Source organism: Paramormyrops kingsleyae, chromosome 18, assembly GCF_048594095.1.
Source record: "Paramormyrops kingsleyae isolate MSU_618 chromosome 18, PKINGS_0.4, whole genome shotgun sequence".
NCBI lineage: Eukaryota > Metazoa > Chordata > Actinopteri > Osteoglossiformes > Mormyridae > Paramormyrops > Paramormyrops kingsleyae.
Window position 1 is genome coordinate 13,913,184 of NC_132814.1, and position 16,973 is coordinate 13,930,156.

A 16,973-nucleotide genomic window follows, 5' to 3' on the forward strand; every position below is an offset into this window, starting at 1 on the left:
AATAATATTCAGATGATAAATTTTGTATGGGACGTCTACTACAGCAGCAAGGTGTGATTTGCTGGGCGTTTGTTTTCCCATTGAGAGCCATCAGAAGAGGCAATTCTAGTGACTATTCATCTTCTGAATGGCACTGATAGATACGTCTACCCTGTGCGACGGGGGGAGAAATGGCATTAGCATCTGTTTCTGCTTAATGACAAATTAAAGGGCTCAACTCCACCATTCAGGAAATACAACACTAACTGAGAGAGTGAGTCCCTGGATGGAGCTGATGGACCTCAATCCCAGAGGACCGTCACCCCTCTTCGTGCCCCCCCCCCCCGCCCCCGGATCAGAGGACACACACAGTGGCTTTTATGGCTGCGAATTGGCTGGAGATCCATTGGATGTCGTTCTGAAAGCGAATGAAAGAAGCCGGCGAGGCTGTGCTCAGGGCGCTCCTCCGTCGGCGGGCTTTCATTCCGCACTATACTCCCGTCATTGTTTATTGTTCTTTTATCACTTTTGTCTTTTATTTGCTTGTGTTCCTTTACCACCAATGTACTTTACGATTTTGTTGATCAGTCCCTATTATTCTATATTATTACTATATTATATAGTACTATATTATATATTTAAAATTATTGTTTATACTATATTATTAGTTTTCATTATTGTTTATGTTTTTGACCTTTTATTCTATTTTTGTCTTGTATTCCTGTTTTTTCATTTTATTTAGACTGAATTTTGCACTTCCTGTCCGCATTTGTATGTCACTCTCTTACTGCACAACTGGAACTGGGACTTTTATGCTGAACTTGCATGGGAGATGCAAAAAACTTAACGCATAATTACCCCTAACCAATGGAGGATGAATTCCTGGTAGAATGAAAGTACAAGTCTAGAGTAGGTACTAAACACGTTTTAGGAACTACCTCCCAGGAACTATGATCAGGCTGAGTTCCTACAGTGGGAATGTGACAGTAGTTCCTGAGGAAAGTTCCTGGGGTAGGAAAGGGCATTATGATTGCCGGGGACACTCCCAATAGGTCTGGGAGAGCTTCTCATGACATCTTCCGTTTTGATTCACTCACTCGGCAGCTGGAATAGGCCGCTGTGTGTCACGCACAGACGCTGCAGCAGATGAACACAGCTTTAATATTGACACAGGGTTTTAAGTTAGATCACCAACCTGCTACACATTTGTATGGGTTTTGAGCCATGCTGGTGCTCATTGTATTAATGTTACCCATAATCAGCATTATTCAGTATTTGTTTAGAGAATAGGCATTAAGAACATAAGAACATAAGAAATTTACAAACGAGAGGAGGCCATTCGGCCCATCAAGCTCGTTTGGGGAGAACTTAACTAATAGCTCAGAGTTGTTAAAATCTTATCTAGCTCTGATTTAAAGGAACCCATGGTTTTAGCTTCCACTACACTAGCAGGAAGACTATTCCATACTCTAACTACACGCTGTGTAAAGAAGTGCTTCCTCAAATTTGTTTTAAAATGTTCTCCCGCTAATTTCCACTTATGGCCACGAGTTCTAGTATTTAGACTAATATTGAAATAGTAATTTGGCTGAACAGCATCCAGACCCGTTAGAATCTTATAGACCTGAATCATATCCCCCCTTAGTCTCCTTTGCTCAAGGCTAAACAGGCTTTATTGGGTATGCCTTTTATTTAGGTTAATTTGATAATTAGATAGAGCTGCAAGATGTTTTGTGGCTCTCTCCTGCCCCACAAAAAGCATCTCTGACAGAGAGAGCGCCATATATGTTGCACAAACCCATTTATGTGTCGCGCAGTAGTGTATGTGCATGCACACTGCAACAGCTTTTAAAATAAATCTATAGAGGCAAAGTTCTAAGAGCCTCCAGGCATTCGGTCTTCTGGGCCGCGTGTGGCATCGGTCGCGGGAACATGCCGCAAGCTCACCTGTTTCCCATCAGGACCAAGCAGCGAAGAGCGCGCCGTCATAAGAGCGCGCCGCCATAAGAGCGCGCCATCATAAGAGCGCGCCGTCATAAGAGTGCGCCGCCATAAGAGCGCGCCGTCATAAGAGCGCGCCGTCATAAGAGTGCGCCGCTATAAGAACATGCCGTTATAAGAATGTGCTGTTATTCACTGCTGCCTCAAAGTCGCCATGCGAATAAACTGGCAATAAGGAGTGGTGAAGGCACTGGGGAGATGGAGGTCACCTGAGTATCTGGAATTTTCGTTTGAAGGGGCGGCTTCTCATGGGATGAGAGATGATCGCATCCATTCCAGGCCCCAAGGTGACTGGGGGTGGGGGGCACTGTATTCCAAGCTTTTTATCATTTTTACAGATATCTGCCGGCAAACCTGTATTTCTCTCTTCTTAAAGACTTTCTGAATCGCTTTTATGCAGAGCAATTGCTGTCGTACGGAGTGTCAAAAAATGTTCTGGCCGCTCCTTACAGTGTGACGTGATGGTCTGGGCTACGGTACATCTCCACCAAGGAGCTTTGAACCTGTCACCTTCAAGGCAAAAGTCCTGTTCTGGATCCCTGTTCTGAGGTGCATCAAGGTGCTGTAGGCTTAGATGGCGAGCTGGACAGACATTCGTAACGGGTCTGAACTTTCCGGGGGTTTGATCTGAATAGCCTCAGTTGGAACACTGTGAACTAAAGGCAAGTTTTCCTCACTCTTTCTTTTAGCTGTAGGGTTCATGGGACATGTCGCATGAGATCCATATCCAGCAGTACACTCCAGCACAGAGCCAAGTCCAGGGGTCTTTCCCAATATGCATACTTGACCATACTTCCATTGCCGAAGACCTGTTCCAATACTCAAGAACATAAGTACAGAGGACGGTAAAAATCCCCAGATGCTGTTCTTGCCCTGCCCCAAATATCAAGGATGCATCAGTTGCATCCTCGTCAAACTTCACCAATCCCATGATTCATTGTAACCCAAGTTCGTTCTTCTGAGGCAAGCTAGCAAGACCGATCTTGCCAAGACCACAAGTACGATCTTCACGTTCTTGATATCGAGAAACAGCTCAGGAGTCAGATTTAGGAGTGGTCTGTGTTGCTAGGGGGCTCGTTCTATACGAAGATTCACTGTCACGCAAAAACACGCGTGTCAAAAAACCCCAACATCCAGGCAGTCTGTATTAACTCGACATACTGCTGGCCTTGCACAAAGCTGCAGAGGGTGGTGGGGACAGAATTGCATTACTGGTAATCAGTAGATGAGCTGTCTTGTATCCATCAAAAATGACTGTGCCAATGAATAGCAATGGAGAACTGAGCGCAGCCTAGTATCTGCTCACAGAAGCCCACCTCATTGTGGGCTGGGAGGGAGACGGACAAGGACCTCTCAGTGCTGGCTAGAGAAGAAAAAGGTCATTGACCGGCATATAGGCCTAGCTGGTTGGCAGGTGGGCGGGGTTACTGCTTTTGCGCTTTTTTTCATTCGCCCTTTTGAAGCTTCCAAAACAATCGTCAATCAGTTTTGCTAGCAATTCTACAGAGAGAGAAAAGGCCAAGCACTGTGGGCGACATGTTTACACACATGCCTGCTTATACACATGCTTACACAGATCTACACATATGCCTGCTTATACACATGCTTACACAGATCTACACATATGCCTGCTTATACACATGCTTACACAGATCTACACATATGCCTGTTTATACACATGCTTACACAGATCTACACATATGCCTGTTTATACACATGCTTACACATATGCCTGTTTATACACATGCTCACACACACCTACACATATGCCTGCTTATACACATGCTTACACAGATCTACACATATGCCTGTTTATACACATGCTTACACATATGCCTGTTTATACACATGCTCACACACACCTACACATATGCCTGTTTATACACATGCTTACACATATGCCTGTTTATACACATGCTCACACACACCTACACACATTTTGGAGCACAAAGCCAGGCTTTGCACCTCTGATAATTTCCTGGAACAGCATATTTCGGTGTTTAAGGGAAGAAAATATCTTAAGAAAAACGTTACGACCAGAAGAGATCCCAACACGGTGTTTAGCTTTATAGATGTGAGTATGGTCATGTGATCACTGGTGTGGCTCAGAATCACCAATGGTGATAATCCTTTAGCACATTAAATCGCAAGGGCACCAGTGACCATAAAAACGAGAAACCATTTCTACTCTCACCTGGTGACAAATCCCAATTGCCAATAATTTCAAACCTCTGTAAGAGTAAAACTTAAATACTGAAAGAAGAGGGCCGACTGGTGTAATGTGAGCGAATGGTACCAAAGGCAGGGAACAGAACCTACAGATCCCAAATATCCCTGAAATCTTCTGAACGAAATTTTATAATGAATGCTAAAGCAGAGTCTGGGAACATTCTGTACCATGTTAGGTGATAATAGATTACTTCTCCTGGCCACAATTTTCTTCATGCTAAAATGTGATCTCTTTTCAGAAGCCCCAGAATGCTTTAAGCTTTTTAGGGTTTGGGATAATCTCCACCCCCCCCCCCCCACCCCCCACCCCCACTACCACCACCCCTTTTGCTTAAAGACAAAATTATCTTCATCTTGACAGGCAGAATCTCTGCTCACTTTTATCGTCACATTATTGCATTTTTATATTTTTTGGATGTCAAATTTCCTCCTCTCCCTTAAGGCGGGGGGGAGGGGGGGTCTCCCAATCCACAGCGGGTTATTATATCCCTCTCCAGCTCTTTGCCCCCTCCCTAAATTACAGTCCTGCTGTGCCATCGGTGGTACTTTAATCCCATCACCCGTAAGGCACAGACTGAACCCACCGCTCACTTCTGTGTTGCCATCCATCTAAAGTTCCAGTTGTACTCAGACACAGCATATAGGAGCCTTCTGCACCACTATAAATCACCCTGTTTCCATCATTTAAAGACATTTTTCGAGTGAAACTCACTATTGGTATTTTGGTAATGCTTTATTTGACTGGGCACAAATAATATAGTATTATGATATTACTTATGTATTAATTAACCACAAACTAAGTCTTAGTTACATACTGATCGCATGTTAATTCATTAATGAATCATGACACGTTTTATCTCAGGCTATATTTGTTGCTAATTCTGTAAACTACTGAAGGAACTACTAAGGAATTACTGAAGGAACAAGTCATGAATAACGCAAGTGAAACGCTGATGTCATGCTTGTTCATCATTAATGATTCGTGATGCATCTTTAGTAGTGACTATAAGATTTGTTCATGATTTGTACTTGAATTATTACTAAGTATTTCTGCCCCATCCAGTAAAGTGTTACCAGTAATTTTCTAATAGGTTTTTGCTTTGTTTGATTAAGTCTAGTCATTCCACCATTCAGAAGAGGTGATAAACGATCATGGGATCAGCAACCTGGGTTATACTTTCAGGGGAGGACTTGGGAAATCACTCCAGCAGAGTCTTATCAGGGTTTTTTTGTTGTAATAATAGGTTGTTGTATGATGAGGTTTATAGTCCCACCCTAAGGACAGGAAGTAAAGTTAAATGTGTCTCAGATACGAAGTGTCCGAAACCCCTCAACGTAAACAAAACCATTTTGTGTTTATCATTTGTCCTGATTTCTCTAAACTGTGAAGAATTTTTGTTTTGTACCGTACCCCTGAATTAAAATGTGAACACACCCTTTTGAACTTACTTTAAACAAAAGTGAACACTAATGAACACTAAAAGTTACATTCACGTATATTAGTGACCAAAATTGTGGAAACGTTTCCAATTTTTAGAGACTGCAGAGCTGTTGCTTGAGTAACTAATTTAATCGTCCAATGTATGATATTTGTAAACATTCTATTATTGTTGTTTATAAATGTTACTGCCAGTAATGCCAAAAATGCATGGTGTTTCCACAATTTTGGCCACTAGTGTACATTTTCAGTGACTTGAATTAACCAGGTATAATGATAAACCTACATAATAAATATTTAAAAGGAATTTTTACATTGTTTTCAATATTTCCCCTTGTGCTGAAACCTGTTTTTATTTTTCAGGGGGGATTTTTGAAACGCTTGAGAGTGAACCTGTAAGCGTCGAAGAACTGGCCTTCAAATTTGCTGTGACCAACATCAACCGAAACAGGACTTTGATGCCGAACACTACACTGACGTACGACATTCAGAGAATCAACTACTTTGACAGTTTTGAAGCTTCTAGAAGAGGTATTTCACCATTGCCCCCCCCCCCCCCAGCCTCGTTCATTTAGAATATATGTTCCTCCTGTTTCAGTCTCACTCCAATTTGTGTTTTCGTCTCTGATTTAAATCATCCAGGCCGGTGAGTATCATGACTTCCTCAATCATGTACTGATATTCAGGTCATGTATTTAATGAATATATAAAGAGGCTTTTCAGAAAGATTCTCCCAATCTCCAGCTCTCAGCTTAAATGCAAAAATATGACCTACCAGGACAAAAGGGGTTATCCTCATGCAAGAGTGTCTTAAAAAGCTGAAAAAATTGTGTGTCACTCAGGAGTTGAGCAGATTTGTAACCTTTCAATCCCTCCTTCTTTTTTCTAAATCCTCCCTACTCTCTCAGGGTCTTAATCAATATGTCAACTTGACCGTACTTGTGTACCCGTTTCTTTCTTCTTCCATCTAACATTGCTGAAGTTTGGTTTCAATACTCAAGAACAGTGGTACAGAGGACGGCAAAAATCCCTGGATGTCGTTCTTGCCCTGCCTCAAATATCAAGCATGCATTGGTTGTATCCTTGACAACAAGAAAAATCCCATAATTCATTGCATCACTACAGTAGTTCATTCTTAGGAGGCAAGTTCGCAAGAGTGCTCTTGCCGAGAATAAAAACATGTACTTTGTGTTCTTGGTATTGAAAGACACCCGATGTCTGTCTCCCTCTACCTGTCCAATAGCCTGTGACCAGCTGGCTCTGGGTGTGGCAGCGATCTTTGGCCCCTCCCACAGCTCCTCAGTCAGCGCCGTCCAGTCGATCTGCAACGCCTTGGAGGTGCCGCATGTGCAGACGCGATGGAAGCACCCATCGACGGACAACAAAGACACCTTCTACGTCAACCTGTACCCCGAGTACTCCTCCATCAGCCGCGCCATCCTGGATGTGGTGCAGTTCTACAAGTGGAAGGCTGTCACCGTGGTATATGAGGACAGCTCTGGTGGGTTGAAGAGTTATTGCAGAACATTTGAAGATAGAGCATTCTGAGAACATCTGACGACTCAAGATGTATTGCATTTTATAGGCTTAGTGTAGGAACTGCTATCTAAAATAACGTTCCATCTCCAGAGGACACTTTGGATAGGACGGCAGTCCATCTTGGGGCACACCTTAACACACTTGCAGAATTTTTAGAGTCGTCAGTTCAACTTGGAAAATAGTGCCCTCTTTGCATATCCTAACATACATTACTGCAGATGTTTACTATAGCGGCTCCTATGCTTGGAGGAACTGTTCTGTTTCAGGGTATAAGATTGTGTTCCCCTTCTGGGAAGTGAATGTGGAATTGATATTTTTTTTCATTTTGCAGAGACTTTAATTTTAACAAAAAAACGTATTTTTGTTTTTAAGAAAGCAGGGTAAGATCCAGTCCCTGGAGCAGTTGGGAGGTTGAGGGTCTTGCTAATGGCAAAATCACTCTGTCGACCCTGAGAATTGAACCGGCAATCTTCTGATCACAGTCGCAGTGTCCTAACCTCCTGAGTAACACACCAAAAATCCCCCCAGTGAAATGCAGTGACATTTAAGTAAATGCACATCCTAATGCTGATGAAAATGTGTTTTTTAAGATAAACCAAGTAGTTACAATCAATGTTTTCATGATATTAGATCTCTCGGCTATATGATTACAACCTGACGTAAGGAAATGCTGTCTGAGTTATCACACGTGTATATTTTCCTGTGTAATTCAGGGAGATGATGCTTTGTTTAGGAAGTAAACTCAGCATATTTACTTTGTCCTGCTTTAATATACATCAGAAAAGTGCTGTGCTGATTGACCCATGCTAAGCAAAATGCAGTGAAATTTGTACAAGCCAAACATGTTTGTTGCATGATGGTTATGCACTTTAAGTCAGGGCCATTGTAGCGGGGAATCTGGTACTGTATATTTCCCGGGCCCAAGGGGGCCCAATGTAACATTTTGTCAGGGAGCCCGGAATCTCTTTAAGTGACGCTGCATGTGCACATGATGTAAGTATTGGCTCATCACCCTGCCGTTGCTCCTGGTGTTTATTTGATTTGCGTCATTCATAGATGAGTCATTCATTCGATTTCATTTTGTTCAGTTCATTAACCGAGTGATTCTTCATTCACTGACCGACTCTTCGTTCAATTTGTTCACTGACCGACTCTTCGTTCAGTTCATTAACCGAGTGATTCTTCATTCACTGACCAACTCTTCACTCAATTTGTTCACTGACCGACTCTTCGTTCAGTTCATTAACCGAGTGATTCTTCATTCACTGACCGACTCTTCGTTCAATTTGTTCACTGACCGACTCTTCGTTCAGTTCATTAACCGAGTGATTCTTCATTCACTGACCGACTCTTCTGCACAAAAGTGATTTTCTATACTTTTCTTATTAAATCTTAACATAGAAATATTCAGTGGAAAATTCCATTCCATTTTTTAAAAATAATCTTGAAGTGAATGAAATGATCTCAGTTGTGAACGGGATAATCTGGATCACTGATCCCAAAACACGCACTTAAAAAGCAGAGGTCAGAGTAATAGATTATCCAAGGGGGGGTGCACAGTTGCGATCTATGGCACAGTTGTTTAAAACAATGACAAAAGATCACCTACAAGGCCATTCATTTCTGATCATGCCTTTCAATAAAAAAAAGGCCCCCAATATGTGTTTGAACACTGTCTTAATGTTTGTTGATTATGGTTTCTTGGCAACGCTGAATGTCCCTTTTCTGTATTTCACACTTGTCTAGTAGAGACAGAGTCCTCGTGGTGTTTTTTAATTTGACAAGCTTTTGTTTAGCTCCTGCTCTAACTCTAATTTGCATCCGATACGGGTTGGAAGCTTCCACGTTGTACGTTACTTTCAGCAAACACATCTGCTAAATGTGTGTTTAGTACACAAGTACCAGACATGACACCCCGTTCAATACTTAATTTTAGACAGGAATAACATCACAAATAAAATGCAAAGGCATGCATTGTTAAGTTAAAAATTAAAATGCTGCAAGAAATATTGCAAATATTAAAAAAAAAACAAAAAAAAACGCAATAACAGTGGTAATATAAAGTCATTGTTCAAGATGGAAACTTTGAACTTGTGGGCAAAAAAATGTTGCCATAATAAACCTGCACTTGCATGAAGTACTGAAGGAATTCTACTTCCCCTCCCCGCACCCCCCACCCCCAACAGTAAATGCTCGATTGAGCAGGAATCATTTGATTCAATGAATTGTGATTTCCATCTGTACTGTATATAGCATATGCTGCTGCTTTTGTAATCTATTGGTGGGTCAATTAATCACTCTGTGTGACTCTGATGTGACATTTTGTGAATGATCTAATGTGGTACTGAGCTACAGAGTCGATTGTAATTACAATTACAGCAGAAATAGCTGTACGATTACAACTCTACCTGTCTGCACGACATGGCATTCACTGGGGCTGCTGACTGCGTTTCCGTGTCGCTAATGGAACTAAATGGCCTTTTTTAATTGTTACAACCGCAGTTCATCTAGACAATTTATCACGTTGGATCATTACTCTGAATAATTTGTCAAACCAATTGATCGCCATGATTTTTGAGTATGTAGAGATGAAAATTTGAATCGCAGTTTTGATATGTCGCAATCATTTTTTTTTACATTTCAGTGGTTTTCACATTTTGATTTAATATTTCACAACACAATAAACAGAGCATCGACTGTGAATGTGGTCCGCTTTGCCCCCAGATCTCACGTAATATTTCAGCCAATGACAGCCTGTGTTTGTGACTATTAATTTAATGTCAGATAATGGTCTGAGGTTCCCCAGTGGCTGTAGTATTACCACACATCTATTGATTTCATTCCCCAGCGAGTTGTCGGGAAGATGACGACTGGCCATATCACCAGGACCTAATGTTCAACTAGTCCCCAGTGAGAAATCCATCCCATTAAACCCGGCAGCATCAATCATGCAGTTCAGATTTCTCGAATTCCACTGCAGGCCAACAGGTTATAATGTGATGTTGCCCTACTTTACCCACAACTTCTCCAGATTCAAGCCTTTTTTTTTTTTGCCAAATTTGGAACATTTAAAAGTTTTGCTGTGTTTAGCGAGGATAACTAAACACACTGGTCGTCACGGCTGAATTCTCCATTTTGATCATGTATGTTTAAACAGGCAAGTTTCTAAATAAGAATCTGTTGATGGATCAGTTGTATCTCAAAAAGGGGAAAAGAAAAACAGCAGCGATGCTGTCTGCTCTCCCATTCTGGAAAATGAATTATTTACATCGCTTTCCCTCATGAGAGATTTATGCCTCTGATTGGATCCTGTGACCATTATAATGGAAATGGCACCTACTGGCTGTGTTTGCGGGAAATGACTGTTTTTTGGTCATACAGGGAAAGAAATGCCACCTAAATGAGTTTGTTCCACTTTTAATTTGTCACATGCCCTCAGAGAGTGTTTTTTCATTACGCAAATAAGCTAAGAGTGATGGCCGGTCAAGGTTTTCTCATTATCGTTTTTATGGTCCATGCCGTCTGCTGCAGCTCCTCCTCCTCTTCTTCCTTTTGAGGTGATGAGGAAAGCATCGTTCGATTGACTTCTGTTTGGCTGAAACCCATAATGCCAGAGAGAGGGCCATTAACAATTCAGTGGCACATCTGTCTGTCAAATGTAGTCATTTTCAATGACTACATTTGACATTTGACAATCGTCTTTGGTGCCCACAACCACTCTGTATATTCATTCTTTTCCACCACCGGACAATCGAATAACTCCATAATTAGTTGAATCAGATTATCTAGGGGCGAAATATGCCAAATATAAGGGATGGCTAGAAAGTTTTGGGATCCTCTCCTCTAAGATAGCATGTTGTTGGAGATGAGATAGGATGTTACATACTGGATGGAATAACAAAGTGTCTGTAATTGTACAGCTACAGTCAAGTCAGTAGCCATTAATTCTGTGGCAGGTAAGGAGTATATCTCTGTTAAACAGATATGGACAGGCGGTTCTGAGATTGGTCTTCCTGTCTAAATTCCATTGTTCAAAATAGCAACTCTCATGAAAGATTGAAAAGTCTGCCCAGTTCTGCTTTAGAGTGTAAACATGAGCAATATGCTTGAAATTGATGTCTGACGGTTGAGTAGCCGCTCGTTGTGTCCAAGCCGAACACAATCCTCTGACAGGTGTGTTTAATCAATATTAGTCTGACGTCTGCAGCTTCTCTGGGTGCTTTTTTTTCCCAGTATATTGTTGTTCACTTTATCAGATTATGCTGCATATCATGGTATCTGGTTCATACTTCATATACTGGTGCACTTGAATTAGATTTGAGGATCAGATGAGGTTCGCCTGCTGGAATTCTCGTCTAGTATTAGTGGCTGTAATTCAGTCCAGGCTTTGTAAAGGGTGCGCATGCTTTCCCATGATTGTGGTCCCTCCCAGTCTAGACATGCTGATTAGGTGACCTACAGTTATTTTTAATGTATGACAGTATCATCTGATGGGCTGGCATCCAGTACCTGACCTGAGCCCTATGCTATGTGTGACAGATTTAAGGGAACTGCACCCCCCCCCCCCCCCCTAATTGAATATACAGTTATTGAGTGCGGGGGGCGGGGGGGGACTGAGGATGTCTGAACAATTACCCCTTTCGTCCAAACAACTGAAAATGTCCCCATCCCTGGTTGGTTAAGTTCACCGAACACCGGTTTACTGAGGAAGACCCCCCCCCCCCCCCAAATCAGCAAAATTTACCAAGGTGAACACCCCCCATGTTGAGCACTTAACCCTCCAAAAGTCTCTGCATGGCACAGATGATGTCTTAATTCACAAAATTTGCTTTATTTGCATAAATGTTAATAAATGTACACCCCTACCGGTGACATCATTCATGATGATCTTCTAGAAGCGTCCTCTGCACACACTATATCACACAAGTTTTTCAGTTAAGAATTTTTGAAATATTCTTGCATTATGTTGTCTGTAGGTTTGATGCGACTGCAGGAGCTGATCAAAGCCCCATCCAGGTACAACATCAAGATCAAAATCCGACAGCTGCCCCTTGGGAGCAAGGACGCTCGGACGCTGCTGAAGGAGATGAAGAAGGGCAAAGAGCTTTTCGTCATCTTCGACTGCTCCTGGCAGACCGCTGCAAACATCCTCAAACAGGTGACTGCAGTTCCTGGTCGACCCTCAGCTGGATGCTGCAACCTCCGCATTTTCTTTTGAAAGGTCGTTCTCTCTGCCAGAAACACCATCCACTGTTCTTGGGCCAAGAGTGCTGGCATGGTAATACTCTGGCTCCACTTTCTCTAACTATGATTTCGCCCCAAAGTCAAAAGGGGAGCAGTTTAGTAACCACATAAAATATAAGTTTGTAAAAATGTAGGTGCACAAACGTACCTTTTATTCACAGATCTTGACTCTGGGGATGATGACAGAACACTATCACTTCTTCTTCACAACTCTGGTAAGTCCAGTTTGTAGCTCCTCAGGCGTTCCTTGCATAGGGGTCTCATGACTAGCCATACGTTACATCTGTAGGCTTTTGAAGGGGTCTGATTTTTGGGGAGGATAAGTTATGGTATCTGCTGGATGATCACTCCCCCCTGGCTGTAGGACCTCTTCGCCTTGGACCTGGAGCCCTACCGCTACAGTGGCGTGAACATGACAGGCTTCCGCCTGGTCAACACTGACAGTGCGCAGGTGGCTGCGGTGATGGACCGCTGGTCCATGGAGCACCTGCAGGGTCCGCCCAGTCCTGACACGGGGCTTCTGGACGGAGTAATGACGGTCAGCCCCATCCCTGGTCATTTGCTTGTTCACATTCGTTGGCTCACTTCTACTCTTTTTTGCACCCTGAATCTCTTTTCTTCCCTTAGTCAAACTTCACTTTACTTTCAATCTTGACATCTCCCTCGTACACATACAAGGTTCCACGTGAAGCCCTTTAGCAGTCAGGGCACCGTGATAATCGACTCCCAGTGACGCTAGGGGTTTGGAATGCACGTACACAATCACTCCTTTTTTAGTGACTACCTCAGTTAGCGACCATTTGCAAACACAACGGCAATAAATAAAGTATTTTTCCAACATGATATGCACATTTACGAATATAAAATATCGTCTTCGTAAAGGATAAAAGGAACTGAGTATGGAAGGCTGACCACATAGTCATGGTGACACCTGGGCTTCTGTGATTTTCACTTGGTAACCATTTCTCTTAACGGCCTGGTTGTTGGAATGGAACTCGGTCACTGACTGAGGAGTGGAGTGTGTGTGTGTGTGTGTGTGTGTGTGTGTGTGTGTGTGCGCGTGCGTGCGTGTGTGTGTGTATAAACACACAGTCATCCATTGATGTACGTTTTATCGAGTGATGTCCGATCGTACTTGAGGTTCCATAAGAGCCTTAATAAAAGTTATTGAGAGGGGTCTGAAGTGGAAGTATTTTACCACATGTGCAGCATGTGGCAAGAAACAAAACAAATGATTTGCACTGCAACTATAGAGGTTTGGTTAAATGTGTGTGATATTGTATCTTATGTTATACGGTATATTTGACTTCTCTCCTATAATGAACAAGATACATCCATATTGACTTGCATCCCTTCCAGAATGTTACCCAGACATAAGTCCATGGATACCTGTATGTCTGTGTTTGTGTGGATTATGTTTATATTACATTGTGGGGACGAAATGGCCCCCACAATGTGATAAAAAACCTGTTATTTTGATGTTGTAGGGAACCATTTTTGAGGTCCCCCCAAATATTTGTGAACACAATTAAAAAACTAAAAATGCCCAAAGTCTCGTATTTAGTTTGGTTACTTATGGTTAAGGTTAGGGTTGCGTAGGGGTTAAGGTCGTCATGTTGGGATTAGAGTTTTCCCCATATAGAAATGAATGGAGAATCACCACAAAGACGTAATTCCAAACGTGTGTGTGTGTATTTATATGTATGGTGTTCCAGATAGCAATCATAGGCCTTGTCACATGTTGACATGTGTCACATGTACATGTTGTAGCTGAGCGTGTCACTCGGTGTCCTCTGCTGCCCCCTGCAGACAGAGGCAGCCCTGATGTACGACGCCGTGTACATGGTGGCCATGTCGTCACAGCAGTCCGGCCAGATGACCGTCAACTCCCTCCAGTGCCATCGGCACAAGCCGTGGCGCTTCGGCGCCCGATTCATGAGCCAGTTCAAGGAGGTCAGTGTGGAAACGTGACCCCCCCCCCCCCCCCCCCCAAGCCGCCATTAACCGTTTAATTCCAACAGAATACAGTGGCTTCTCCGTACCACAGAATGAATATGCTTGTGCAGTCTGTAGTAGATTCTCTTTGTCTCGGAATCTGCTGAGGTGAGATTGTTGATCCTCCCAAGACGATGTCGGGAGAATAGGCGGGTAGCTGGTAGCTGTTTCTCTTCTCTAAACATTCAATGTTTGGCTTTATTTAGTTTGGAGTATCCTGGTGCCCCAGTGGGGAGCAGTATAGCCTCGTACCTTCACTGTTGGCGGTTTGAGTCTCGCTTCCGGCTCTGTATGGATTCTGCATTTCCTCCCCGTTACACTGGGTATCCTCTCACCAGTGTCGCTCGACCCATTAGGCGACACGGGCGGCCACCTTGAACGGCATCGTTTGAGGGGGCGCCAACTTAGCAAACCACTGGTCCCGCCACCACCCCCGCTGGTGTGAGGTGCGTGTAACGTACCACATACCCTCAGAGACAAAGTGACATTAGGTGAGGAAGTTTGCTGCGGGTGAGGAGGGGCACCGGCAGGGAACTCGCCTCAGGTTCTAAATGGGCTTCGACCAGCTTTGCAGAAGCTTTATAGAAAATTTCAGTGGAATAATTTCTAGCAGTTTTTTTCAGCTTTTTAATATTTTAAAAATTGTGATGTCTTGATCTCTTGATCTATGAGATTTGACATAAAGTATAATATTTTAACCACGTAATCTCCATCTACTGCTGATTAGCGGAAACTGTTCACTGTAGCGAGCTGTTTGTTTCGCTGTACTTTGGACAAAGGAATCTGTCATTCCTCTGTCCTTTCCGTCAGAGTTGTCACATGACCACACTGAAGAGCTTTACCCAGAAGGCCTTGGGACAAAACAGTCCCTCAGACAGCCATGGTACATGCACAGTCCTATCCAGTGTTCTGCACTTGAAATGGACATCAGTCCATGTCATATTACACAAGAGGACAGAGGTTATCAGGACAGAAATCTGACCAACCACAGGCCAAAAGCAGCTCTGCATCTAAAACACAGTGCAGTAGTGTTTTTACTTATCTGGTAGTATATCTATGTTTGTAATTTCACATTTTTATAAACATGTTTAACTGTATTTATGCTTAGATTTTGAAATTTATTTTGTTTTTGTTTTTTTTTTGTTACCAATGCATATCCATGCACTGGGAGTCATATACAATATATTAAATTTAGTTATGCATAAGCCAAATGAGCTATATTTATGGTGGCTCGGAATTTGGTAGTGTAAACATTTTTTAAATAAAAATGACCTCAGCAGGGTTGGCTTAATATCAGTCATTTAGCTGCCAGCTTGTTTTACGTTGTTTGTTAGTAGCTTTTGTCTGCGGCTTCTCTGTTTTGTCTGCCTCTCAGGCTCAGTGGGACGGTCTGACTGGACGCATAGTGCTAAACAAAACAGATGGACTGAGAAGAGACTTCGACCTGGATATAATCAGCCTCAAGGAGGATGGCTTGGGCAAGGTGAGGGAGTCTCTCTGGTTTGCTGTGCTATAAACTCTGGCTAAAAACATTTGTTTTATGCTTACACCTCCCGGAGAGCAATATTGGGATGTATATTTAGGAATTTAGAACTATGAGTTTTATGAGTTCCCTGTCTAGGTCTGCTTTAGTAACAAATGATAAACGAATCAGTTTGTTAGATTATTTAAAAGTTTCCCATTAAGCTGTCTTATAGTTTACTGTGACATTCATTAGATGTATACCAGATCCATTACTTATCTTTCATCATGCTATTTTTTATCTTACAAGCCTTTTATCGAGGGCATGGGCAGCATAAATAAAGTGTGGAAAAAGGTCTGTACACCGCAACGCCTTCCCCGCTGCCCTGTGATGTTTTGCCCCCATCAAATGCCCTGTAGGAGTCCGTCTCACCCCTTCCGCCCCCACCACCTGTTTTTGGCCAGCGTCCCGCACGCGGCACAGAATTAGCCTCGGCGCTAGCGTGGCAGCAGCCAAGACGTCAATCTCGTGCCAGATCGAGCCGCCGATCCTGCGACAGGCCTGTAGGACCCCTGATAATTAGCTCGACCAATCATTCGCATTGAGGACTTTGGAGGAATTACAGCTGTGTGACAAACAGCGTGTGTGAAATGCGGGTTTTATAGCCTCATTAGCAAAAGAATCATCAAATCTTGTGGCACAGCTAGTCTCCAGCAAAGTGGCAGCTCTTCCTCTACGCAAATTAATTACTGCGGCTGCTAACGATTCAACTTTGGGTTTTCATGCACAGCACGATTCCCTTGTTTGATTTTTCTGCAATGCGCCCAAGATAATACCTACTGGCCAGCATTCTGCTGGTAGAAAAATTGAAGAGCAAATGTCCAAAACACTCTGTCTGTTTGTTGTGGTTTCTGAGAAGAGCCCACCTATAACCTAAAGTCAGGCTTCCTCATCACTCAACCCAACAAAGAACTTTCATTAAATTACCAAAACTGACTCATTTACATTTTTTTCTCAAAAACATATCCTGTGAACTAACAGAGATTTGGAAATCGTGGTTGAAATCATGTCAGAATTGTTTTGTTT

The 16,973-nt window shown here is 42.7% G+C and overlaps 1 protein-coding gene across 7 annotated transcripts in view; it reads left to right on the forward strand.

Annotated features, from left to right (window-relative positions):
• The window catches only part of grik1a (glutamate receptor, ionotropic, kainate 1a), a 37,090-nt gene that overhangs the window by 3,232 nt on the left and 16,885 nt on the right, over positions 1–16,973 (forward strand). For all 7 annotated transcript variants that reach the window (XM_023805359.2, XM_023805363.2, XM_023805360.2 and 4 more), the window contains exons 2-8: positions 6,011–6,178; positions 6,891–7,148; positions 12,163–12,344; positions 12,592–12,645; positions 12,795–12,968; positions 14,240–14,383; positions 15,801–15,908. In XM_023805359.2, the coding sequence (XP_023661127.1) occupies positions 6,011–6,178; positions 6,891–7,148; positions 12,163–12,344; positions 12,592–12,645; positions 12,795–12,968; positions 14,240–14,383; positions 15,801–15,908 (1,088 nt within the window). The remainder of the gene's footprint in view (positions 1–6,010; positions 6,179–6,890; positions 7,149–12,162; positions 12,345–12,591; positions 12,646–12,794; positions 12,969–14,239; positions 14,384–15,800; positions 15,909–16,973) is intronic.